The sequence below is a fragment of the Brienomyrus brachyistius genome, unplaced genomic scaffold (assembly GCF_023856365.1).
Source record: "Brienomyrus brachyistius isolate T26 unplaced genomic scaffold, BBRACH_0.4 scaffold103, whole genome shotgun sequence".
NCBI classification, from domain to species: domain Eukaryota; kingdom Metazoa; phylum Chordata; class Actinopteri; order Osteoglossiformes; family Mormyridae; genus Brienomyrus; species Brienomyrus brachyistius.
This window is the reverse complement of record NW_026042378.1, coordinates 59,792-82,880: the sequence shown is the minus strand read 5'-3', so window position 1 is coordinate 82,880 and position 23,089 is coordinate 59,792. Positions and strand designations below refer to the sequence as shown.

Here is a 23,089-nt window from a genome sequence, read left to right as displayed (position 1 = left end):
ACCCACCCCACCCCCCTCACCTTCACTCACGGGGCACCCAGGAGGGTTCCAGTCCCGGAGTTGGTGCTCTACACAGAGCATGACAATTTCGTCCCAGGGCACCTCCCAGAAAGTGGGCTCCTTGTCCGGCCCCCCACCTCGGCCCACACAGTCCTGACGCAGCCTCTCCAAAAGGTTCTCCAACTGGGACATAAGGAGTGGCTGGCTGTGGCGGGACCATGGGATTTGAGATACGTACTGGAAGATGGAGGCAACCAGCTGGCTCCAAGGAGCTGGGTGGGGGGAGCGGTGGCAGCAGCAGAAATATAAGGAAACAGACTAAGAAGCAGCCACTTAGCAAGAAGTCCGAATTCCGAATCTGAGGCATGGACATACCCCCCACGGCTGGCAGCGGCCAGTCGGGCAGCCGCAGGCTCAGGACTGCCCCCTGGAGCCACTCCAGGTGCTCAGCCGAGTTCCAGAGCAGATGTGGTAGGCAGTCACCACCCCCTGGCACCGAGAACTCTGCCACGGGCCAGGAGAGGCCAGCCAGACTCGGGGACGACACAAGGCCAGCCAAGAAAGCCAGGACAGTGTTGTAGAGGCCGATGATGGGTGCAGGGCCCTGGGAGGGCAGTCCCGCCATGTCACGGTCCCTCCGATCACGGTGAAGCCTACCAGCAAACTCGCGGCAGAGCCCGGCCTCCACAACCTGCACCAACGTCTGCGAGACGAGCCGGGCTGGTGCCGTGGAGCGGGCAGCGAGCCACCTGACGGCATGGCGGATCTGCGGGGAGACGGGGGTGATGGTCAATGGGATGGTTCAATCTTACCGAGGCCAGCGACAACATGCACACTCACCTGCTCGGATCCTTGGGGTTCGTTCGTGGTCTCGGGGATATGGACGAACATGTACTCTGAAATCAAACCTTCCTCAATGAGTGTCTGAAGCATCAGGTCTTACAGGGAAAGGAAACCGATGGTCAGACAGGAGGAACAAACCAACTGTATTAGCTCTGCATACGTAAACATAGCCTCAAGAGAAATGCTATAAGTAAAGTAAGCGAATCCCACGCGACACCTGTTGTCATAGACACGGTTAGTGTCACACCTTCCTCTAGCCGTTCATCGCTGGCCCTGTGCCCAGCCTGCCCTGGGACCACCACCACCAGAGGAAGGGCCTGTGGCCAGGCATTAGCCTGCTGGATCTGCCGGAGCTGCAGCAGGGCGGATAACAGGAAGATGTCCCCGTCTTCCTCATCAGCCCCGGGACTGACTGCCGAGGGCAGCAGCATCAGCAGGGCGCCCATGCCCATCAGCCCCTTCCGCTTCTCCAATGCCAACTGGCCTTCCTCGCTGAGGGGCCCGCGGGCCACCTGACCCACAGTGAGAAACATGGCCTCACTTCCTGCACTTGCACCCTTCGCAAACATCTGTGTTACCACAGGACCTGCTAATATCACATAGTGCCAGACTATGCTAGGCTATGTTAAGCTATGCTAGACTAACATTAATGACAGAACATGCAACACAGGGGCATGAAGCCTGTCGATATTCATCGGCAAGTTCCCCCCTATCTGCCACACCTTCACACACACGTGCACTGTGTGCATGCGCTCCCCCACGCTCCGCAGGCCGCTGCTGATGCTCAAGGTTTGCATGTGTCCGTTGGGGACCATCTCCCTGTGTTCTTGCTTCTCCGAGTTACCGAATTTGGACTCCAGCCATTCTGTCAAAATCCTGCATCAGAGATGGGAGGGGGGCACAAATGTAAGCTCCAGGACCTCTAAACCCAACTAACACCCAATCCCTCCCCGAACGACACCCAGTTCCCCCACTTACTGGTTAGCAACACTGGCATCTCTTTCATGATCACTTGGCAACAAGAGGGCTGCCTTCCAGAAGATTGTGTCAGATGGGTTCGAGACGCTTGCTGCCACCAGACTGAGCAGGTCCAGTGGCCCCCACACAGATTCGCTGAAGTGGATGGAGATGTAGATGAGCACATGGAGAGTGATGGATGGCTAACAGCTACTCTACAGTAGCACCATACCTCAGGAGCTGCTGGTAGAACAAGTGGACCTTCATCTGATGCTCGGTTTCCCTTTGCTGCCTTCTGCAGGTTGGCGAAGATGCGGAGTGTCAGCATCGGTACACTTAACACTACAGCAAATCAATGGCCAGCAAAATAAACGGACAGGACGGAAGTCATTTTGGGAAGTACTGTCTAATTCAGCAGAGGTGCCCCGATCCAATATTCAAGATACCTAATCAGACGGATCGGACATCGGCCACATGTGACCGATCCATGTTCAATAATTATTTAGTTATTGCCAGTCTATTTCTTCTTATACTGAGTGGTACAATCAAATCGCACAACAGCTTTCCCCCCTTTTTTATTTTTTGTGGCATTCAAGCTGAACGTTAACGCTTCCTCGGTTTTTTGACACTCAGTGTGTGTGAGTGCAGTGACTTCCCCTGCTATGACGTCATGTGCATGTCCTTTGTAGTGGAAGGATCAGGTGATGGTAGCAAATGCAACTTGCATGCTTGCGAAGCAAACTAACATGTCTAAAACCTGGAAGAATTTTATGCTTGAAACAACCAGTAGCACAGCGATTTGCGATCTTTGTAAAAACAAAGTAACATTCAGTGGAAAATCCCACTAATAGTGCACTCAATTAAGGCAATGCAAGTAATATGAAAAAAAGCGATGGATTTGGAAGCCAGCTTGGGCTGTTTTGCGCACTCGCTATAGCTTGATACACGAGGTGCTGCTATCACAGTGAAAAGTGACGCATGCCACTTAGGTGTACTTGTGAAGATATTCAAACAACTGCAAAATGTCTCAAAAATGCTCAATACAAGATGCACAAAAGAGGTGGAACAGTATCTTATGTATGTTTCTTGTGGGCTAATTAAAACTTCTTTTCCATTTGTATTGTAAAAAAAAAAGAGCTTTGGTACTGGATCATACTCATAATCAGCCAATACCTTATGTTCAGGTATCAGGATTATATTGGCACTGAAAAAGTGGGATCGGTGCACCTCTATTATGAATATTATGTCAGCATTATTATGCTGTGAGAGAGATGTACCTGGTGCAGGAAACAGAGAGGTCCCCAGCGTGCCCCAGGTTGACCACGCCCCGGGCCAGCCTGTCCAGGCAGGGTGAGGGGGGGGCACTGGGGGCCAAGGCCTGCAGCCTGAAGCGGGGGTCCACACAGCCAGGGGCAGCCCGAAAATCACGCATCTGTCGCTTCAGCTGCCTGCGCACGGCCACCACATCACGCCACCTGCAACACATGCACAGGGTGAAGCCCGGTTGTCGGCGAGCATGTGGGCAAAATATCTGGTCCCCTTACCACTGCCCCTTACCTTTTGATGAACCTGCGTATACTCAGAAGCTCTGCTTCCAGGACGTCTTGGGCCAGCAGGGTGAGCTCACCACACAGCGTCTCCTCCAGCAGTACCTCACACACGTCTTGTGAGCTGCGAGCCACACATTCTGCCTGCTCTTCTTGGGCACGCCTGGCACGAAGGGGCATGCGTTCAGCCTATATACAGTTATCTGAACACTCTCTATGACCTCTGATCCCCCTTGGCTCACCAGTACCTGATCTCTGTTGAGGCAGTCTCCACGATGCAGTCGCGCAGCACCTCCTGTGTGATCTCGGCACACAGTGTCTTGCTGAGCCGGGCCAGGAGCTCCTCGTGTTCCTGCTTTCTCCTGACAGAGACAGGCCCATCAGATGGCACATCCCCTCAAAATGCACCCACCCCTCCTCCCCAGCCCAGACAGGTGAGGCCTACCTGGCTTCCTCCATCCTGCGCTTCTCCTCAGCGATATGCTCCCTCTCTGCCTGGATCTCGGCAGCAGAAACCTCCCGCAGCATCTGCTCCACCACCTCACTCAGCACTGCCTCCACCTGGCCGTTGCACATGCTGCAACAACCCATCCACATCACCAAACTGGTGTTGGTTGAGTGTGACAACCCTCTAGAGGCCACTGCTCCCTATCTGGCTCACGCTCCTACCTGAGTGCAGCAGAGATGTACTCGGCTTCGGTGGCAGCCACGTCAGCCACCTCGGCCTGCACTACCTCCTCCAGCATGGCCTCTACCTCCGTGGCGATGTCCTGCAAGGGGGGGGGGGTTATTTGTCATTACTATGGCAATACCAACACACTGCTACTGGGTTGACACGCAGCAATGAGCAATCTATCACCTGCTCTGTGTAAACGGGCTCCGGTGGGGGAGGCGTAGGTGGGGCGACTGGTGGTGCCTCCGACGGAGATGCCCCAAGTGCTCCACTCTCCTCTCTACCAGGGAGGCCAGCTGACTCCGCTGGGTCGCTCGGCATCTTGGATCGGTGCTGGAGGGCCCGCGCATCCAGCTCAATGGGGGGCCTCTGAGGGGAGGCTGCTACAGCGTGGGCAGGAAAAATGACAAAATTACAATCAGAGGCCAGAAGGTGGACGAAGCGTAACAGTTAGCGGAAGGTGGAGTGCAGACGCACCAGCCCTGGGCACACTGCCTGCCTCCGCTGGCTGCCCATCCCCACGGTACTTGTTGCGGCTGTCAAAGCTGTTGACGGGTGTGTGTTGGGGTGGGTTGGGCAGTGGCGCGCCGTTGACCACTTGGCCCACCAGCACCTCCCGCTTCCTTGCGATGGCCACAGAGCGCTTTGGACGTGGCTGGATCTCAGGCTCCTGGTACGCTGTCCGGCTTAGCTCCACCATGCTAGGGGGAGGGCAGAGCTTCAATAAAATATACCACCCATCATAGATTAGCACCCCCATCAGAGATAAGCCACCCTGCCCCCAACACAAAAGGGACAACGAAGCACAGCCCAGCCTTACCCTGCATCGACCGCGAGCCCATACTGCAGCGCGAGGTCCGAAGCCTCGCCGGCATTCTGGAACATGAGCATCCGGACCAGGTCTTCGACCGGGAATGTGGTGGAACCACGGGAGCTGTAGGCCACATTCAGGGCCCGCAGAGCCTCACGGCGCACCTGTAGGGGGCACCAGAGCGGTCCAGGTAAGTGAGGTATTGGGGCTGATGAGGATGTAGGGAGCGGAGCAACGGCTCCCCCACCTGGTCGAAGTAGCGGTGCAAGATGCAACCAGCCAGATATGAGGCCACCTTGACCAGCTTGAAGAACCTCACGAAGTTGTTGCTGTTGACAGCGGCAAAGGCCTGGACGGCAAACTTCACCTCCAGAGAGTTTCGGAGCTCCGCCCGGAATTGCTGCACCTCCCTGCAGATAGGGAGGGAATGAAATGTCAGCTGGAGAGGTGCCATGGTGACACGGGACACCGACTGCCGGCCAGCCACCCACCGGAGGATGTCTCCATCATTGAGCTTCAGGAGCACGCTGTACTGCCGAAACTCTGCCTCATGAGGGCAGTAGATGTTCTTGCTGGCCAGGTCCTGGTACATCTCCTTGAGGCTCTGCAGGCATTTGGTCAGGTTTTCATTGTTGATCTTAGCATCAAAGGACATCATGGGCTCCTGGCACAGGTGGTGTGCGCAGTGGATGTGGAAGCGGGCGCACTTTTCAATAAGGGACACCGTAAGCGGGTCGCACAGGTGCTGCTGAGTGATATCCTGCAGATGGCCCAGAAAAAGGATCAGGGCGAGGCCCGCAGGGCACAGGAATAATGAGACACGGACTAATGTTGCTCACCTTCCGGATACCTCGTGTGCGGTTCCACACAAAGTCATACCAGTCACGGTAGTTGTCCTCACCCTGGTCCATGACCTGGGTAACCAGGTAGTTCATGGTCATGTTCAGCACAGTAAGGGGCCGCAGTTCATGGGGGAGGGGCTCCTCCTGGTCAGCAGAGGACCTGCTGTACTCCTTAATGGCAGCAGTGTGGTCCACCTGCGTGGGGTGCAGAGGGTGATTTGCAGCCTGTGGTCTGTCAATTCATGGCGGGGAGGGGGAAGCATTAGGAAAGAGGGGCAGGGGTGGTGATACCTTCTCCGTGTTGGGGATGACCTCAAAAGAGCTCAGTTGGTTCCGGGTCTCCCTCATGTAACGCTCCTTCTCCGGACACATGTCAGGACACGTACCCACAAACACCTTGGACAGATCCAGGTCGGTCCTCTTGGGCCGAGCTGTGCCAGAGGAGACCGTGTCAGCTGGCGATTCACTTTGGGGTGGGAGGGGGGGGTGGCTCAGCAACGTGACCCTAGGGGGACCTACCCTGTCGCAGGATCTTGTCCCGCTGCTCTAGCAGACGATACTTCTCCTCTGCGGTTTCAGCTACCTGGCCAATCAGGTGGAAGAGGGGAGAGGGGAGGCTGCTGGCTAGATGTTCGGATTCGAGGCCGTCTGGGCTGGGCTCCATCTGCGGCTCACTCTCAAACTGCAGGGCCTTTGTCGCCAGGGGTTTCTTGGCTGGTGACCTGAGAGGGACAGACCAAAGGCTGAAGAGCTTCTAAAAGCTGGCAAAACCTGGGCTCCTTTGAACACCTGGCCAGTAGGGGGCATAGCAGCCAAAGAACTCAGTTTGACTTTAATGTCACGAATCCGAGCCTGAGGTAAAGAGTTTCATTACCAGATGACCTAACATAACTCAAGCTGCTTGGAAAAAAAACTAACAAAATGTATACATAATAAAAAACCAGAGTGATCCAGATTTATTTATTTTTTTTTAAAGAACTTGCATTGGGTTTCAAAAAGGTGATTTTCTTCCCTAACTTAATTTAATAAAGACCCGGCCATCTTATTGTAAAATTGAGTTATTTACTCTTACGGTAAGAGAATGATTTAAAGACAAGATTACCCTCTGGATAGGGATGAGCTGGAGGACCAGCCGGAGGTGGATTTGGAGAGGGCTTTGCAGACAGGGGCTGACTCAAAGCCTCCTGCCTGGCTCTGAGGATCAGGGTCATCTGGAGGCCTTTGGCCCTTCTCTCCTGGACCTAAGAGACACACAGAACCAGTTCATCGAAACAGCTGACATGGGAATGAAAGGCTGCAACGAGTCACAAAGACCCCGCCCTGGCCTTGGCTCGATGCACAGATAGAGAGCACCGTAATAGTCACTCACTCTGCTTCTTCCTCTGCCAGAAGATGGTGAGCTCATGCCTGCGCAGCAGTTTGCCCTTCTTCTTGGCTTTGGCAGCAGAAGCCTGAAAGATACCAAAAGTCAGTGAGGAAAGCCCGGGAGATCATGGACGAGAGCACAGCCTAATGAGTACAGCGACCAAGCCCCCCCCCCCAAAGGTGTGCAAAGCCATTGCTCACATGGTCGTGGAAGTGCACTATGGCCAGGTTCTTCTGGGGCCTGCAGAAGATCCGCTGCACACGTCCGAACTGGCGGAAATGTTCCCCCAGGATGTCCTTGCTGTTAAGACTGGCTGGAATGTTCTTGCATTGGAGCACCATGGCTTCGGAGGGTGACATCCCCCCCAGGCTGTCTGTGCTGTCCAGGCGGCGGGCACGTCTCACTGTTGATGCTGCCTCAGTTTCGGGATCTGTGGCAAGTGTCACAGAGTTCAGTTTTTCAGACTATACTTGGCTTCGAACCCAATGTGCTTCTTCCTGGGAGTACTCACCCAACTCCTCCGCCCTCTCAAGGACCTCCCGGGTTGGGGCCTGTGACCTTGGCGGCGTTGAGGGTGAGTGGCTGGTGGTCGGTGCCATCGAACCCTGGTGCTCCGCCTCCCCCCAGTCTGGCTGTGGCTCCTCACTCCTCTTCGGCTCTCGCCGGGTCTGTAGGGCCGGTGTCTTCAGGATGCTGGTCAAGGCACTGCGAAAGATGCTGCTGACAGGCCCCCGGCCCCGGACCAGGGGCCTCTTGGGAGGGTGCCTGGGGGCGGAGTCAGCACCAACTTGGGGCTCCTCTGATAAATGCTCCACCATCTCCTCCTTCCGCTTGGTACCCTTAGCCGCTGCCTCCCCTGCATTCTCCCCCTCACCGCCCCCCCCCACGGACCTCACCAGACACAACCCCAGCGTCAGTCTTGGGTTTTAGCGGACCAAAGCTGACAGCACCAAACAGTGGCCGGGGCTCATGGAGGCTAGAGGCAGAGTACCTGGAGACAGAGGCGGCCTGGGAGGTCCCCCCACCCAGGCCACTGCCAGCACCAACGGAGGGTGCTGCTGGTTTCGAGAAGCTGAACTCCTGGGTGGTGCTGGGATGTGCATCTTTGGTGGGGAGGATGCTGCTGGACACTGCGATGGGCTGTGAGAAGCTAAAACCTAATGCTCCAGAAAGGAACTCAGAGGCAGCAGGAGCAGGCCCACTGCTGTCCATACTGGTAGCGGTGGTGCTGGATGGGCTGGAACCAAAAGACTCGGACACAGCCTGGGACACAGCCGGTTCAGGACTGGCGCTATAAATAGGTTTGAACACAGCTGCGTCTGACGGCTTGAAGCTGAACTCTGAGGTGCTAAATCCGCGGCCCTGAACGCTTCCAGGGGAGAATACCGAAGAAGACCCTGTGGACAACTGTCCGAATCTCAGTGGTTGACTAGACCCCGAGGAGGGGGGAACAGAGGAGGCGGAGATAGCGTTAGAGCCGCCGAAGCCGGGTGTGTGCTGAGCAAATCCGCCGGTCTGTCCGAAGGCAGAGGTCTGGGGAAAAGCCGAGTTCTGGTTAAAGACAGAGCTCTGACCGACCCCGGCCGGCTGCCCGAAGGAGGGCGGCGGGCCGAACCTGGTGTCGCTCTGTACAAACGACGGGGTCTGACTCCCAGAACCGGGCATGCCGAAGGTCGGGGCCTGTCCAGACGCCGTCCCGCCAGGCTGCCCGAAAAGGGATCCGGTCTGGCCGAAGGCAGACGATGTACTGAAGAGCGAGGTCTGGCCGGTGCCCTGGCCGAGGGCAGGCGGCTGCACGAAAGGGGCGTTCTGCTGGCCGAAGGAAAAGAGCCCCGAGGTCGGGGCGCGCGGAGACTGAAACGCTCCGCCTTGTGTTCTGCCGAAAAGCCCAGACGGATTCATTGTGTAAAAAGCCCAAAAATACGGCCTTCAAAAGTCGAAACAGAGTTCTTACAGCGCGGTAGATTTCGGCGTCCTTCGGCCTGGGAGATTATATCCGCGCCTGTGTCACATCTGCGGAAATATACAAACTGGCAGCTCCCCTGGCCTGGTCACTGCGGACACTGCGCTCCTTCTGCTACAAAAATGGGCACAGAAACAGTCTCAACTGATGAGCACAGGGTACTTGGGGTCTTAAAATGTGAGCACCTGTGTAGGCACAGGGTCAATACCAGGGCAAGTGCAGGTGGGGCAGCCATCTTTGGGGAGGGCACTACGATCTCCGGTACAGACAGTAACGAAGAAGGCAAGAAAAGTGGTGAGGAGGAAGAGGAAGGGCCCAGGGACTCGACGTCAAGCCAGGTACGCAGCTGGTCCTCGAACCTGCAGATCCAAGTCAAACAGGAAATGGCTCAATGTTTATGCCACAACTCACATGAGTACACGTGTGTAGCATGTCTGTTCTCTGTCAGACCTGCGGCTCTGTTCTTTCTCCTCCTCAATGCGAGCCAGGAGGTCCTGGGGGCTGGAGGCAGCATCCAAAACAGGGGCAACACCGGATCCGGACTCAGGGTCCTCAACCATGCTGTGAAACAGCTTCTGTTGAAGACGTGGCCTGGCCAGTCGAGGATGAGGCCACATGCTCTGGTGACACCTGCAATGGCAGAGACTTTGGATAAGAAGCCAGTATTGTACACCACTCTTGGGGATATGAGCAAGACTGGAAGCTGATGGCTTTCCCTCTTCTTCCATTTAATAGTAAATAATATTCATTAAATCTGCAGGTCACTGTTAACAGTCTATCTGGAATGTGTTAGATTTACATGGCTGGCTGGCTCTTACCCTGCCTTCCCCTGCTGCTTGTCCCTGTGCGTCTGCTTTACGGCATCCACCCAGCAGGACGGCGGTATGAAGCCCTGCAGCCCATCGCTCAGGAAATACACCGAGATTTCTCCGTCGTCACTGATGACATCTGAAGATGGTGGGATAGGTTCACACCTGCATGGCATCCCCAGTAGGCCCCCCCAAACGTCAGACCCACCCCACCCCCCTCACCTTCACTCACGGGGCACCCAGGAGGGTTCCAGTCCCGGAGTTGGTGCTCTACACAGAGCATGACAATTTCGTCCCAGGGCACCTCCCAGAAAGTGGGCTCCTTGTCCGGCCCCCCACCTCGGCCCACACAGTCCTGACGCAGCCTCTCCAAAAGGTTCTCCAACTGGGACATAAGGAGTGGCTGGCTGTGGCGGGACCATGGGATTTGAGATACGTACTGGAAGATGGAGGCAACCAGCTGGCTCCAAGGAGCTGGGTGGGGGGAGTGGTGGCAGCAGCAGAAATATAAGGAAACAGACTAAGAAGCAGCCACTTAGCAAGAAGTCCGAATTCCGAATCTGAGGCATGGACATACCCCCCACGGCTGGCAGCGGCCAGTGCTCGTGGGAGTTTTACTTACTCAAAAACGTTCTGAGGGCAGAACGAAAGATGATTGGTTTAGAGAAATAACCAATCAAATCATAGAGGAGGCGGGTCTAAAGAAACGGAGGAGGCGGGACCAAGAAACTGAATGTTAGGCGGGAGTTTGAAAAAAATGTGTCGGCAGCATTATCGGTGAAGCGATCCGGCGCAAAAAAGAAGACTTTCGGAAGATTTTTCGCTGCACTTATTCCAAAGGTAAGATTGTTTAACATTTATTTGGTTAACAGAATTTATTTTGATAAACTAGTTTGAGGCAATGAGCATGTTGTTATTCTTTTGCTAAGAGCTGGTTTGCATTAGCTTAAAAAGTTAACGATGTAAATGCTGATAAAATGATGATTGCATGTGATGGATTACTTATATTTGCGTATTTTATAACCACTTATAAAACTATATTATATTATATTAACTGTCTAAAAGGAGATTTTTTTTCCATTTTGCCAGCAGCCATGACTTGAGGTCAGGTTTGGTATTTTAACTGGCTATTTTTCTACATTAATACGATTTTTTGTTAGTGGTGTAGGGTTCTGAAGGTCCAAGGGAAGGAAGACTGTGTTGCAAGCAATATTTAGTATTAGTAATGTAGGGTAATGCTGCTACCCTTGGGGCAGGAAAGCTGTGCTGTCAGCATTATTATTGCTAGTGGTTAGGATTAGTAACGCAGTAATGCTGCTGCCCTTGGGGCAGGAAAGCTCTGCTGTCAGCATTGTTATTGCAACTGGTTAGGATTAGTAACGCAGTAATGCTGCTGCCCTTGGGGCAGGAAAGCTCTGCTGTCAGCATTGTTATTGCTAGTGGTTAAGATTAGTAATGCAGTAATGCTGCTGCCCTTGGGGCAGGAAAGCTCTGCTGTCAGCATTTTTATTGCTAGTCCTTGGCATTAGAAATGCAGTAATGCTGCTGCCCTTGGGGCAGGAAAGCTCTAATGTCAGCACTATTATTGCTAGTGGTTAGGATTAGTAATGCAGTAATGCTGCTGCCCTTGGGGCAGGAAAACTGTGCTGTCAGCATTTTTATTGCTAGTGGTTAGGATTAGTAACGCAGTAATGCTGCTGCCCTTGGGGCAGGAAAGCTCTGCTGTCAGCATTTTTATTGCTAGTCCTTGGCATTAGTAATGCTGTTTCCCTTGCTTAGTAATACCCTGGACTTAGTATCAAAGATACTGTCCATTTTTTGTGTATTTTTAACTTAAAAAGATTGTTTTGAGAATATGGTAGAATACAATCATAATTTTTGTTTACTTTTTCAGAAAATGGAGAACATTTGGATTGAAGGTGTCAGACGAAGAATGAAGAAGGTTAAAGATCCTGAGGTCATCCAAGAAGTTGTTGTTTTTGAAGAGGAGGAGGAGGATTTCATACATTCCTATATCAAGAAGCTAGAAGAGGAAACTCACAGCTATTTTACATCTCATGTCTGTCCTCGCAAGAACTATTACTATTACGCATGTGAGAGATCAAACAAAGCAACAGGATATAGCAAAGGAGAACCAAACAAAACCAGGGCTAATTCTTGCAGGGCCTATGTGTCTTTCAGTATAATCAAGGATGCTGGATTTACAGGTGCTATTGTGCACAAAATGCTGAAACACAGTGGACATGATATTAACATTCAAGAAGAGGGTGTAAAAAACCGTGTTGACCCAGAACTACTGGCTTTTATAGATATGTGGCTTGAGCAAGGACTATCGGTCTCAGAAACACTTTTGAAGAGTGTCGATTGGGCACAGCGCCATGGACATACAGATAGATGCAATCGTCGATACTATGTTACACCAGAGGATATTAGGATGACCAAGAAGAGCATAAATGCTCTCATTTTTCCTGATGTGAAAGACAGTATCAGTGTGGACAAACTATGCACATCAGAGCTAAAGGAGAACATTTGTTTTTATCAGCCATTAAGTGATGACCAACCACTGATTATTGTAGTACAGACACCCTGGCAAAAACAACTACTTAAAGAACATCCACATCCCATGATGTTTATGGATGCCACCTACAAAGGCATGACCTCATATGGCTATGCATTTTATGCATTGCTTCTGAGAAGCAGGATTGGAAGAGGATACCCATTTGCATACTTCATTATCAGTCAGGAATCAACATCTACACTCTCTCTCTGCCTGCAAAAACTTTCTATTTCTAATCCTGGCTTTCTTCCTCGGTCTGTAAAGTGTACTTAAGCTACTTTTGAGATGAACATTTGACTTTAAATAGGCCATGTCACAGAAAATAGTATTTTCCTGAAATTTTAAAAATAGCTTATTCAAATTCTAATAGTGGGCAGGGGCTGTAAAACTTTTGAAAATAAGACAGGAGCCCTTTTGTCCTCTATATTGTTTAGCAAAACACAGTCATTATTTTCATGCATATTCTCTTTTATTTCTGCATAGGTCAGTGATGATTGACAGAGACCTAAAAGAGCTAAATGCAGTAAGAGAGATATTTCCATCAGCAAAGGTCCTTGTTTGCTGGTTTCACGTGCTGCAGGTAAAGCTCAGAATCGTTCAGGCAAATGTAAATCCTTTTTAATTGACTTTTGAAGCCACTGCAAAAATAGTAATGTATTACAATGTATGTAATTCTTGCTAATAAGTCACAGATCCCTTGTAAACAACAGTATCTGTCTATTCTAAAATCTGAGTTAAAATATGTCACGCCCAGCTCCGTCCGATCCTCGTGTGTGCCACGCCCACCTCGTTACCTCGTGTTCCTGCCTGATTGTTCTCACCTGTTGCTCGTTAAACTCAGCTTGTCTTTTGTATTTACAGTAGTCCGCATCTGTTAGTTTCCCCTAGATCTGTATCGTCAATCCCGTGTGAGTATCAGTCCTGTCTGTTCGACCCTAATAAACCCCATTCCTCCGTCAATCTGGCTGCTCTCGACTCCCTTGCCTGCTCGCACCATGTGACAATAATTCACGAAACACTCAATTTTTATTTCCTTTTAAATGTAGGCTGTGCATAGGTGGTTGGTGAAACGAGATGGAGGAAACCTGCCAGTGGTCAAGAGAAACATGGTGATTCAAGCAATGGTGTCAATGAAGATGTGTTTAACAGTAAGTCTTTTTCACGTTTCACGATACTGTCAAACAATTGTTTTTCTATTTAGTTGAAGCTTTGTCAAATGTTAATCTTCAACATAGATTCTTTTACTCCCAAGTGCTTCAGCTTCTGCTTTTCAAACTATTGTAAAGTAAAAAAATAAATTAAAAAATAAAGTGTTTGTGTTCCTCCTCAGGAAGATGAGTTTGACAACACGTCTGCCACAAAATGTAAAGAGCTGGATTCCTACCTTGGAAGTAAACACGTATCTACTTACCTGAAGAATCAGTGGATTTCCTGTGGAGAGCTGTGGTCTAATTTTGGCAGGTCATTCAATCATGAAAACAGTGAAACCAACAACAAAGCAGAGAGGTATAGGACCTTTTATATGATTATCAAAAACTGTTAGTGTGAATTTTGTTAGGCATGTTTTTTTGTAAATGTATACTTATGCTAATGTATATATTTGCAGTGCTAAGTATAGGTATACATTTTTTGTAAATACGTACTGCATGTCTTCTGTAACAAAAAAGTCAAAACTGCAAACTTTCTGCAAAAACCTAACATATCAAAAATCCCTTAAAACAATAATTTTTAATATATTGACTGACAAGAAATCTTTCTCACATAGATTCTTCCTCACGATGAAATATCAATTCCTGAAAGGGAACACCAACAGACGGATTGACCAACTCCTTAAACTGCTCTGTGGTGATGTTCACAAATATTACTGGTAAATTTACAAATCCAAATTTATAATTCATGCTAATTTTTAATGTCATTATAAATTATTTCTTGATACTATGACTATTTCTACTGACTGATTGCTTGTAATTGTAAGTTACATGGATGACCTGGCAGAAAGCGGACGAATCAAGGGAGTAGATGCTGACAACTTCTCCAATGCTGTCAAGTCTATGATTGAGATGGGGTTGGATTCAAATGTTAAATTTAATGAAGAGGGAATATGTTTCGTTCCATCTCATACAAGCTCTCAGCCTCACTCAGTTGATTTGGTGATGGTCAAATGTGACTGCAGAACATCCAAAAGTGGTTCTCTTTGTAAACATATTGTTTTCTCAAGAACAGTTGCACAGCAACAAGGACTAGTTATTCAAGACATCAGGAGTGCTCTTGCTAAAAAAATCATTGATTGTCACTCCTATAACTCAGATGATGAAAACCTCACAGTCTTTTACAGTGATGGGAGTGTAGGAACTATAAATCACAAAAGTCCAAAATTCTGTACATGTATAGCAAATAGTCATAATGAAACATGTGTCTGTATTTTGGTTCACAGCATCCTTTATCCTCCACTGACACCTTGTGAGGTAATCTCTAATCAATCAGATTGCCAGAAAACAAACATAAAGCCAAAAGCTGACCTGAACTCCATGTTAACAGACCTCATGGAATGGAGCCAATCAGAGAAGTACACTGAAAATAAGGAGCTTTACAAGATGGTAGAGAGGGCATACAAACTAGTTTTTTCACGTTTTAATCTTCGGTCAAGAAAAAGAAAAATAACTGTACTGCACGCCTATCGCCAACGGTTAAAAAAGGCGAAACATGTACTCACCATGAATTACCCTACTAGGCGAAAAAGAAGGAAAATGCGGCAAAAATAAACTGACAAATCATTCATTATTAGAATTCTTTAAAAAAAATTCAATAATTTTAGGTGCTTTGAATATTAATGTGCTTTGTGAGTACTTTACAGTGAGTGGTGCACATACATGAAAACTACATTCTCCAGTACTTTTGAGATCTACACAAAGCATAAATTAGATTAATACAGTAGTAAGAACACCATTGTAATGTTTTAGAATTCTTCCTTGGCATCATACATGGCATGTAAAATGTAAAACTTCTGATACAAATCTTAAATCTATAAATTTATAAACCACTTGCTTCTTATTTGTTTATAATCTGCATGCACTAGAATATGAATGTGTAGTTGAAATGTGAAATTGAACAGTTTTCATTGTAAACTTAAATTTGTATTTCTTTTTAGTTTAGATATAAGCTGTGTAAATGATTTGTAAATGAGTTCAACTAATTATGAATATGTTTTGCAGACCTAGGAAAAACAATTGTATAACAGGTAACACTAAGTAAGCATGGTGATGTTTTAAACAATGAATAAATGTAAGCAGGCCAAAATAAACCTTGAAATACTTTGTTTTTATTTGTATTGCACATATTACTTTTTTAATTCAGCTGAACACAATGAACATAAAATGGCAAGAAAAAAAATGACTCATTTTTGGAGTCTTGATTTCAGTGCTCTCATTTTCTCTTTAAGACAAGAATCAATTAAAGCAAAAGTGCCTTTCATAACTGCAGGCCCAAGACCATGTGTAGCCAGGTCAAATGTTTCCCAGTTACTTTCTAAAGTATTCTTCACAGCTTCCAATGTCTTCCTACAATTGAAAAGACCATCAGTTATTTAGCTTTCCAGTTAAATTGTCTTATTCTGTTACCTTTAAGTGTATTAATTAATTAATGACCTGCAGTCTTCTATTTTGGCCATGGCCGCATGGACATTCCCATCCTCCAACAAGGCTCGACCCACTTTTTCCTTTGGGATGAATTTTGCTGCCAGGTACATTATATCCCCAGCCAGATCACTGCATTCATCTACACACAGTAATTTGTAATAATGTGAAACTTCATATAAAATGTAAAAAATAAATAATTGTAACAATATTATGGGTTTTGTAACAGTTTTGTGATACAGGACAAAGATTTGGTACCCTTTATTCTCCCATTCCATTATTACCTTCACAAAGTTTGGAACACTGTGAAGTCAACTTTGTGCGCTTTGATGGCTTCACCTCCATCTCTGTCAACTTCTCTTCAATTGTTTTTTTTTGTCCTTTGGCCTTCCGCAGATAAGCCACCACAGTGTTCACAGAGTAGCTCTCTGGTGGAGAGCATCTCCTCCGTAGTTCTTCTGAAGTGACCTGATATCTGAAATATCAATGTACAATGAATCATTAATAAAAATAACTTAAAAAGCCCTTCTTTGAATACATACAGTAGGGGAAATAATTATTTGTTAAACACTATTTATTTAATTAATTATTTGGATATAATATAATGGAGAGAGACAGAATATAAACTGAAAATCAGGAGTATCTGTAACTGATAGATTGTAATCTGTGTGCAAGATGGCCACACAGCCAGTCTGTGGGAGCCAGAAGTCTGGCTGGGTTGTAGAGGATCAAAAACTTTTCAGTCAATGGCATGAAAATCAATTTATAACTTTTATGTAACATGTTTTTTCTTGATTTTTGGTTGATATTCTGTCTCCATAAAAATGAAACTACCTCATAAACTAGAGACTGTTCGTTTTTTTGTAAGTCAGGAAACTTAAATTCAGCAGTGGATAAAATAATTATTTCCCCCACTGTAGATGTTATGTAAGAATGGCTATGATAGTATGATTGTAGGTGAGGCTCTGCACTAGTTCAGGTGGAGTTTGTTGTCGCCATGGGGTGTCGATAAGAACACTTAGGACAGGGCACGACAGATGCTTGCTCTTTGGTGAGGATTTATTAACTTCCGTAAAACTTAAGGTATGACTTGGCACCGGCCTGTATACTGTTGGATATGTGTGGTCTGAAACAAACTATATAAATACTTAAAGGGACTTTCCCCTTTAAAGTACAGCCTGTGCACTAAGAATCACAAATTACCAACAAATAATAAACTTTACTGCTGCTTACTCCTAACACAATTACAGAGATTGTAACCTAATATACTGTAACACGGCAATACGGCCGTCAATACACAATTACTTCACGACTCTGTGGCAAGTGAGAAACTAAATGTGCTTTCTTTCTATAACTAACTAACGGAAACAAGTTAGATATCGGAAACTTATTTCATATCAAGTTAGACACATGGGGAATTAAGGAAGACTTCACAACTAAAGAAACTAAATAAAATAAATCTTCAGAAACCAGCACGTCTGGGTTGTTTAGTCTAGTTCACAGCTCTGAAGCTCCGCGCTCCGATTTGCCGAGAGATCGCGTGACCTGCTTTAGTGGACGGAAAGTCTTAAAGGCGCCTCACCCTCCATCTCTCTTGTACAATGATTTTTTAAAATATAATGAAACTGATCTATATCATAATTTGCTATTATACAAAACAACAACATTTTATGAGATCATAGTCTTTACCTCTTCGCTTGGTGAAAGTCTGAAACTTTTAGAGCACTTTCCACCAGAAATCCCCCTGTAAGGGTGGAGGACCAAAAAAGGTTAAAGTACCAATAAAGTTAAAGTACCTATACATACATACATACATACATACATACATACATAATATATATATATATACACACACACACACACACACACACACACACACACACACACACACACTTCTTTTACCTCTTTGATCTTCTTGGCTTTGTCCAGCATTGTCTTTATTTTGGTGACTTTCTCCTGAACTGTCTTCTGTCTCAACTCCTCTGTTGTTTTGGTGACTTTCTCCTGACCTGTCTTCTGTCTCAACTCCTCTGTTTTGGTGACTTTCTCCTGACCTGTCTTCTGTCTCAACTCCTCTGTTGTTTTGGTGACTTTCTTCTGACCTGTCTTCTGCCTCAACTCCTCTGTTGTTTTGGTGACTTTCTCCTGACCTGTCTTCTGCCTCAACTCCTCTGTTGTTTTGGTGACTTTCTCCTGACCTGTCTTCTGCCTCAACTCCTCTGTTGTTTTGGTGACTTTCTCCTGACCTGTCTTCTGCCTCAACTCCTCTGTTGTTTTGGTGACTTTCTCCTGACCTGTCTTCTGCCTCAACTCCTCTGTTGTTTTGGTGACTTTCTCCTGACCTGTCTTCTGCCTCAACTCCTCTGTTGTTTTGGTGACTTTCTCCTGACCTGTCTTCTGCCTCAACTCCTCTGTTGTTTTGGTGACTTTCTCCTGACCTGTCTTCTGCCTCAACTCCTCTGTTGTTTTGGTGACTTTCTCCTGACCTGTCTTCTGCCTCAACTCCTCTGTTGTTTTGGTGACTTTCTCCTGACCTGTCTTCTGCCTCAACTCCTCTGTTGTTTTGGTGACTTTCTCCTGACCTGTCTTCTGCCTCAACTCCTCTGTTGTTTTGGTGACTTTCTCCTGACCTGTCTTCTGCCTCAACTCCTCTGTTGTTTTGGTGACTTTCTCCTGACCTGTCTTCTGCCTCAACTCCTCTGTTTTGGTGACTTTCTCCTGACCTGTCTTCTGCCTCAACTCCTCTGTTGTTTTGGTGACTTTCTCCTGACCTGTCTTCTGCCTCAACTCCTCTGTTGTTTTGGTGACTTTCTCCTGACCTGTCTTCTGCCTCAACTCCTCTGTTGTTTTGGTGACTTTCTCCTGACCTGTCTTCTGCCTCAACTCCTCTGTTGTTTTGGTGACTTTCTCCTGACCTGTCTTCTGCCTCAACTCCTCTGTTTTGGTGACTTTCTCCTGACCTATCTTCTGCCTCAACTCCTCTGTTTTGGTGACTTTCTCCTGACCTATCTTCTGCCTCAACTCCTCTGTTGTTTTGGTGACTTTCTCCTGACCTATCTTCTGCCTCAACTCCTCTGTTGTTTTGGTGACTTTCTCCTGACCTGTCTTCTGCCTCAACTCCTCTGTTGTTTTGGTGACTTTCTCCTGACCTGTCTTCTGCCTCAACTCCTCTGTTTTGGTGACTTTCTCCTGACCTGTCTTCTGCCTCAACTCCTCTGTTTTGGTGACTTTCTCCTGACCTGTCTTCTGCCTCAACTCCTCTGTTGTTTTGGTGACTTTCTCCTGACCTGTCTTCTCTCAGAATTAATAATTTTAGAAATAATATCAACGTTAACAGAATGTCTATTAGTGGCATTTTACAATAGTCTTACTGCTATAAAATGCAACATCCGAAGGTGTTACTTTAACTGTACATGTGTCAACCACTACTGTCATAATGCACAACTCAATGGTTTTAGGCCTGAATGCTATTGTGATCGTGAAGGCACCTGTGGGGAAAAATGTGTAAAGTTAATGACATAGGCTAGCATTGGCATTTACTTGAGGTTTAGTTATATTTTGAAACCATTATTGCTTATTGATGTAATGGATGTGTGCCAAATCAGATTTTGTCATACAAGCTCAGTTTTCAAAGCATATTTAATAAATACACTTTCAGTCCCAAAATTCACTACCTTTGCAAAAAAGACACCTGCTGTCCTCTTGACTCCCAGGTAGACATTTTGTATGAATATTTGCAAAACAAGAAGAGCATCTTCCCTAGATCGATCATATGCACAAGACATGGAAAGTCAAGGTTATCCAATTTCAGAGGAGCTTTTTTTATTGTATTTTAAAATGCAATTTTACTACCCAATTAGCAAGTTGTACATGGCAAATTAGCCTAAAAGGAACGAAGTAAACTGGAATTTAAAGGATTTTATTTAAATCATCATCTGTTTAGGTTCTTTATTTTTAGATTTAAAACCATGTAACATTAAATTTAATTAAAAATTAAAATATCTGTGTCACTTGCCTTGTTCTTCACAGACACACTCTGGTGACAGATACCACAAATACCAGACTTATCTAAAAAATACAGGAAACATATTTGCTCCATTATTACTCTTTATACATGGGACAATCAATAAAAAACTCTAAATATAAATATACTTACCAAGTGAATTGAAAAGAAGTAACCCTAGTCGTTCCCTCTCTTGCTCTACAGATGGGCAAGCAAGATACTCCTCCTTGCCTTCTAGAAAGATCTCAGCAAACTAATGGGGACCCAAACAGAATGATACATTTAATATCACAGTAGCAAAATTACTCTAGTTTAGCCTCACTTAAACTGTTCTTAGAATGTGTTCCTTAACCAAATATGCATTCATAGTAAAACCGTAAAAGACTATTATATCTAAAATTCATAAAGTTTGCCATAGATCTATTTCTAATTAATAACAACAACAACAAAAAAATAAAAAATTACCACAGCTGTGAAAATGCCACATGAAATACTATCAGTCTGAAGGGTATGTTCCCGCTTTATCCTTTTCCATGGCCCCAGGTAGCCTTTTGATGCAGCAAAGGCACTGAAATGCAGGTGAAGATTTGCTCTGTCAAATGATGTGAATGTAACTGCAAATGTAAATCAGTAATCTTATATATACAGTATACACAAAATATAGTATATTTTACCTCCAATTCTTTTCTATTTTAGAGTACTGCTCATCCTGTTCCCCTAGTGAGTTTAGGTACGTTATACTCCGGTCCACAATATTACTATGCTAGAAAAAACAAAAAATTAAAATAAATATTTGATTCTATGTCAACAGCTCTGGGAGGCAATATTTTTAGAAATACTTTTAGATTATGGTACATCAGTACTGAAAGAAGCACTCGGTTTTACCTAGTACGTAAAAAACTACAAAAATGTTTAGTGTGAGTGACTTACAAAAAATGTCCAATGATTCCCATGCTCCAAATAGGGACCAACAACCTCCCTTTTATGTTCAAAGATGTTCTTCTACAAAAAGAATTGAAATTTTAAAAATTGAAAATAAAATAATTCAAATAATTTGTATGTTTTTTCCTAGCAAACTAACAACTATATTGATATTGGTTGTATTGGTTCTACCTGTAACTAGCAAGTACTAACAATTAAAGTTTTGTCATGGTAATTTGCCTTGATAAAATAACGGCTCTTTGCTCTTGCGTTCCCTTCCAGAATATGGGTCAGGGTATGGGTGTTAATTGCCACAACATCTGGTCGCCTCTACAAAAGACACCAGAAATTAGGTAGACAACCCTTAAATGCTCCGAACTTCACTTATTGAACAGAGTCAAGTAAATTGAAACTCTCTGAATCTCACATTTAGGCAGAGTATATTCAATATCCAAATACCTAAGGTCATTTTAAAATAAGACACATGATCAATTTGTGTTAACACACACATGTAGAATGACCCTAGTCAAGGAAGTCAAAATGTTCAAAGTAGTTTAGTTAATCTATTACCATGCTGAACAGATGGAACAAGGCATCCATGGTCTGTGGAGGCATCAGCCAAAGAACAAAGGAAAATTAAGAGTCAGAGAAAAAGCACTGAAATACCTATACTAATAGCTAAATTCAAATGTGTTCATATAGCTGTTTTAACAACTGACAAGGTCACTAAGCAGCTTTAGCTGTTCCCAGGCCTAATCCTGTAAAAACACATCTATCGTGCCAATAAACCTGTATTGACATAAGAATGTTGTGAGTTTGGGTAGGGCTTTCAAAGTAGTGTTTCTGATGAGAAATAATTAACTGTGAAATGAGGGAGTACATGAAAAACTTGAGCAGAATTCTGGATGTGTAAAATTTGAATTTCTTTGAAAATTTTATCCAATGTAGCTTGTATTGTTATACTGTTATATGCTTTACCTGCAGACATACAAAGAAATGTTTACTTTAAAACACATAGAAAATGTTACCTCATCAGACACTTTGTTGCTCTCTACAAGGGATTCAAAACTTTCCATGTGAAGTGGGTAGGGTCCTACGCATCCAATTTTGGCATGTCTTCTTTGCAATCCCCTGGACCGCATAGCCTGTAAGACTGCATTAGTAACATGAATCATTTAGCTGCCTCTTTTTATGTGTTTTTTTAAACAATTATTTTAACTGAAGGTCTCAGGTAATATCAATTAAAAGCATAGGCACAAAAATGTTTTATGCTTACCACTCATGTTTCTCTGTAGAAATATTGCTTAAAGACAAACAGGGAGAAATTGGCAAAGTACAAACATTCCATGTTAAATCACTGTGTTTGTGTAACTAAAATATTACATGTTATGCAAATAACATAAAAGAATGACATCCCTTAAAAGTAATTGCAAACTTATTTTAATTAAAAGACAAACTGCATTTCTAATGCCAAGGACTAGCAATAAAAATGCTGACAGCAGAGCTTTCCTGCCCCAAGGGCAGCAGCATTACTGCGTTACTAATCCTAACCACTAGCAATAACAATGCTGACAGCAGAGCTTTCCTGCCCCAAGGGCAGCAGCATTACTGCGTTAGTAATCCTAACCACTAGCAATAATAATGCTGACAGCAGAGCTTTCCTGCCCCAAGGGCAGCAGCATTACTGCATTTCTAATGCCAAGCACTAGCAATAATAATGCTCACAGTAGAGCTTTCTTGCCCCAAGGGTAGCAGCATTACTGCGTTACTAATCCTAACCACTAGCAATAATAATGCTGACAGCAGAGCTTTCCTGCCCCAAGGGCAGCAGCATTACTGCATTACTAATCCTAACCACTAGCAATAATAGTGCTGACATTAGAGCTTTCCTGCCCCAAGGGCAGCAGCATTACTGCATTTTTAATGCCAAGCACTAGCAATAATAATGCTGACAGCAGAGCTTTCCTGCCCCAAGGGTAGCAGCATTACTGCATTACTAATCCTAACCACTAGCAATAATAGTGCTGACATTAGAGCTTTCTTGCCCCAAGGGCAGCAGCATTACTGCATTACTAATCCTAACCAGTTGCAATAACAATGCTGACAGCAGAGCTTTCCTGCCCCAAGGGCAGCAGCATTACTGCGTTACTAATCCTAACCAGTTG

General features: G+C 45.9%; 5 protein-coding genes across 6 annotated transcripts in view; 1 reads left to right on the top strand and 4 right to left on the bottom strand.

Moving 5' to 3' along the window:
- Positions 1-7,479, bottom strand: part of LOC125727578 (germinal-center associated nuclear protein-like) — a gene marked incomplete at its 5' end in the record, with an annotated part of 75,050 nt that extends 67,571 nt beyond the window's left edge. The window contains 23 exons of the mRNA XM_049004402.1: positions 21-272; positions 376-766; positions 841-938; positions 1,091-1,355; positions 1,566-1,719; positions 1,822-1,956; positions 2,033-2,095; positions 3,078-3,275; positions 3,358-3,510; positions 3,596-3,709; positions 3,793-3,924; positions 4,017-4,117; positions 4,207-4,403; positions 4,498-4,721; positions 4,841-4,995; positions 5,079-5,241; positions 5,323-5,591; positions 5,671-5,868; positions 5,965-6,104; positions 6,193-6,395; positions 6,776-6,914; positions 7,043-7,124; positions 7,240-7,479. Of these exons, the coding sequence (XP_048860359.1) occupies positions 21-272; positions 376-766; positions 841-938; positions 1,091-1,355; positions 1,566-1,719; positions 1,822-1,956; positions 2,033-2,095; positions 3,078-3,275; positions 3,358-3,510; positions 3,596-3,709; positions 3,793-3,924; positions 4,017-4,117; positions 4,207-4,403; positions 4,498-4,721; positions 4,841-4,995; positions 5,079-5,241; positions 5,323-5,591; positions 5,671-5,868; positions 5,965-6,104; positions 6,193-6,395; positions 6,776-6,914; positions 7,043-7,124; positions 7,240-7,479 (4,066 nt within the window). The remainder of the gene's footprint in view (positions 1-20; positions 273-375; positions 767-840; positions 939-1,090; positions 1,356-1,565; positions 1,720-1,821; positions 1,957-2,032; positions 2,096-3,077; positions 3,276-3,357; positions 3,511-3,595; positions 3,710-3,792; positions 3,925-4,016; positions 4,118-4,206; positions 4,404-4,497; positions 4,722-4,840; positions 4,996-5,078; positions 5,242-5,322; positions 5,592-5,670; positions 5,869-5,964; positions 6,105-6,192; positions 6,396-6,775; positions 6,915-7,042; positions 7,125-7,239) is intronic.
- A 502-nt stretch (positions 7,480-7,981) lies between these two features.
- LOC125727575 (germinal-center associated nuclear protein-like) lies at positions 7,982-8,941 on the bottom strand (the record flags this gene model as incomplete). The annotated part of the gene is made up of 1 exon (XM_049004397.1): positions 7,982-8,941. A coding segment is annotated over exon 1 (960 nt), but the record flags the coding sequence as incomplete, so codon positions are not given.
- LOC125727576 (germinal-center associated nuclear protein-like) lies at positions 8,928-10,249 on the bottom strand. 2 transcript variants are annotated; one of them, XM_049004399.1, is made up of 5 exons: positions 10,034-10,249; positions 9,821-9,950; positions 9,453-9,632; positions 9,211-9,361; positions 8,928-9,116 (listed from the first exon to the last, which is right to left on the bottom strand). In XM_049004399.1, the coding sequence occupies exons 1-5, from the start codon at positions 10,203-10,205 to the stop codon at positions 9,030-9,032; spliced, it is 720 nt and encodes a 239-aa protein (XP_048860356.1). In that variant the 5' UTR covers positions 10,206-10,249; the 3' UTR covers positions 8,928-9,029. The 2 variants fall into 2 exon arrangements, with proteins under 2 accessions (XP_048860356.1, XP_048860355.1); XM_049004398.1 differs by having other exon boundaries at positions 9,019-9,361.
- A 1,426-nt stretch (positions 10,250-11,675) lies between these two features.
- On the top strand, positions 11,676-13,851 carry LOC125727574 (uncharacterized). Its single transcript, XM_049004396.1, has 4 exons — positions 11,676-12,622; positions 12,852-12,948; positions 13,415-13,516; positions 13,703-13,851. The coding sequence occupies exons 1-4, from the start codon at positions 11,709-11,711 to the stop codon at positions 13,781-13,783; spliced, it is 1,194 nt and encodes a 397-aa protein (XP_048860353.1). The 5' UTR covers positions 11,676-11,708; the 3' UTR covers positions 13,784-13,851.
- Positions 13,852-15,996: 2,145 nt separating this feature from the next.
- On the bottom strand, positions 15,997-21,159 carry LOC125727571 (uncharacterized). Its single transcript, XM_049004392.1, has 8 exons — positions 20,934-21,159; positions 20,469-20,571; positions 20,157-20,256; positions 20,016-20,068; positions 19,675-19,759; positions 17,690-17,744; positions 16,285-16,475; positions 15,997-16,142 (listed from the first exon to the last, which is right to left on the bottom strand). Exons 1-8 carry the CDS (start codon positions 20,954-20,956, stop codon positions 15,997-15,999), a joined length of 756 nt encoding a protein of 251 aa, XP_048860349.1. The 5' UTR covers positions 20,957-21,159.
- Positions 21,160-23,089: the final 1,930 nt, after the last annotated feature.

Excerpts from the sequence above, each read along its gene's own strand:
- LOC125727571 (XM_049004392.1), bottom strand. The coding sequence starts at position 20,956 with ATGGGAATCATTGGACATTTTTT. Across the intron at positions 20,069-20,156 it reads ACTTCTTTTCAATTCACTTG|ATAAGTCTGGTATTTGTGGT; the intron begins GTAAGTATATTT and ends TGTATTTTTTAG. Across the intron at positions 17,745-19,674 it reads CAGGTGTCTTTTTTGCAAAG|GGGGATTTCTGGTGGAAAGT; the intron begins GTAGTGAATTTT and ends CCACCCTTACAG.
- LOC125727574 (XM_049004396.1), top strand. The coding sequence starts at position 11,709 with ATGGAGAACATTTGGATTGAAGGTGTCAGACGAAGAATGAAGAAGGTT. Across the intron at positions 12,623-12,851 it reads AATCCTGGCTTTCTTCCTCG|GTCAGTGATGATTGACAGAG; the intron begins GTCTGTAAAGTG and ends ATTTCTGCATAG. Across the intron at positions 13,517-13,702 it reads CAATGAAGATGTGTTTAACA|ATGAGTTTGACAACACGTCT; the intron begins GTAAGTCTTTTT and ends CTCCTCAGGAAG.
- LOC125727576 (XM_049004398.1), bottom strand. The coding sequence starts at position 10,205 with ATGTCCCAGTTGGAGAACCTTTTGGAGAGGCTGCGTCAGGACTGTGTG. Across the intron at positions 9,633-9,820 it reads AAGCAGCAGGGGAAGGCAGG|GTGTCACCAGAGCATGTGGC; the intron begins GTAAGAGCCAGC and ends CTGCCATTGCAG. Across the intron at positions 9,362-9,452 it reads GAGAAAGAACAGAGCCGCAG|GTTCGAGGACCAGCTGCGTA; the intron begins GTCTGACAGAGA and ends TTGGATCTGCAG.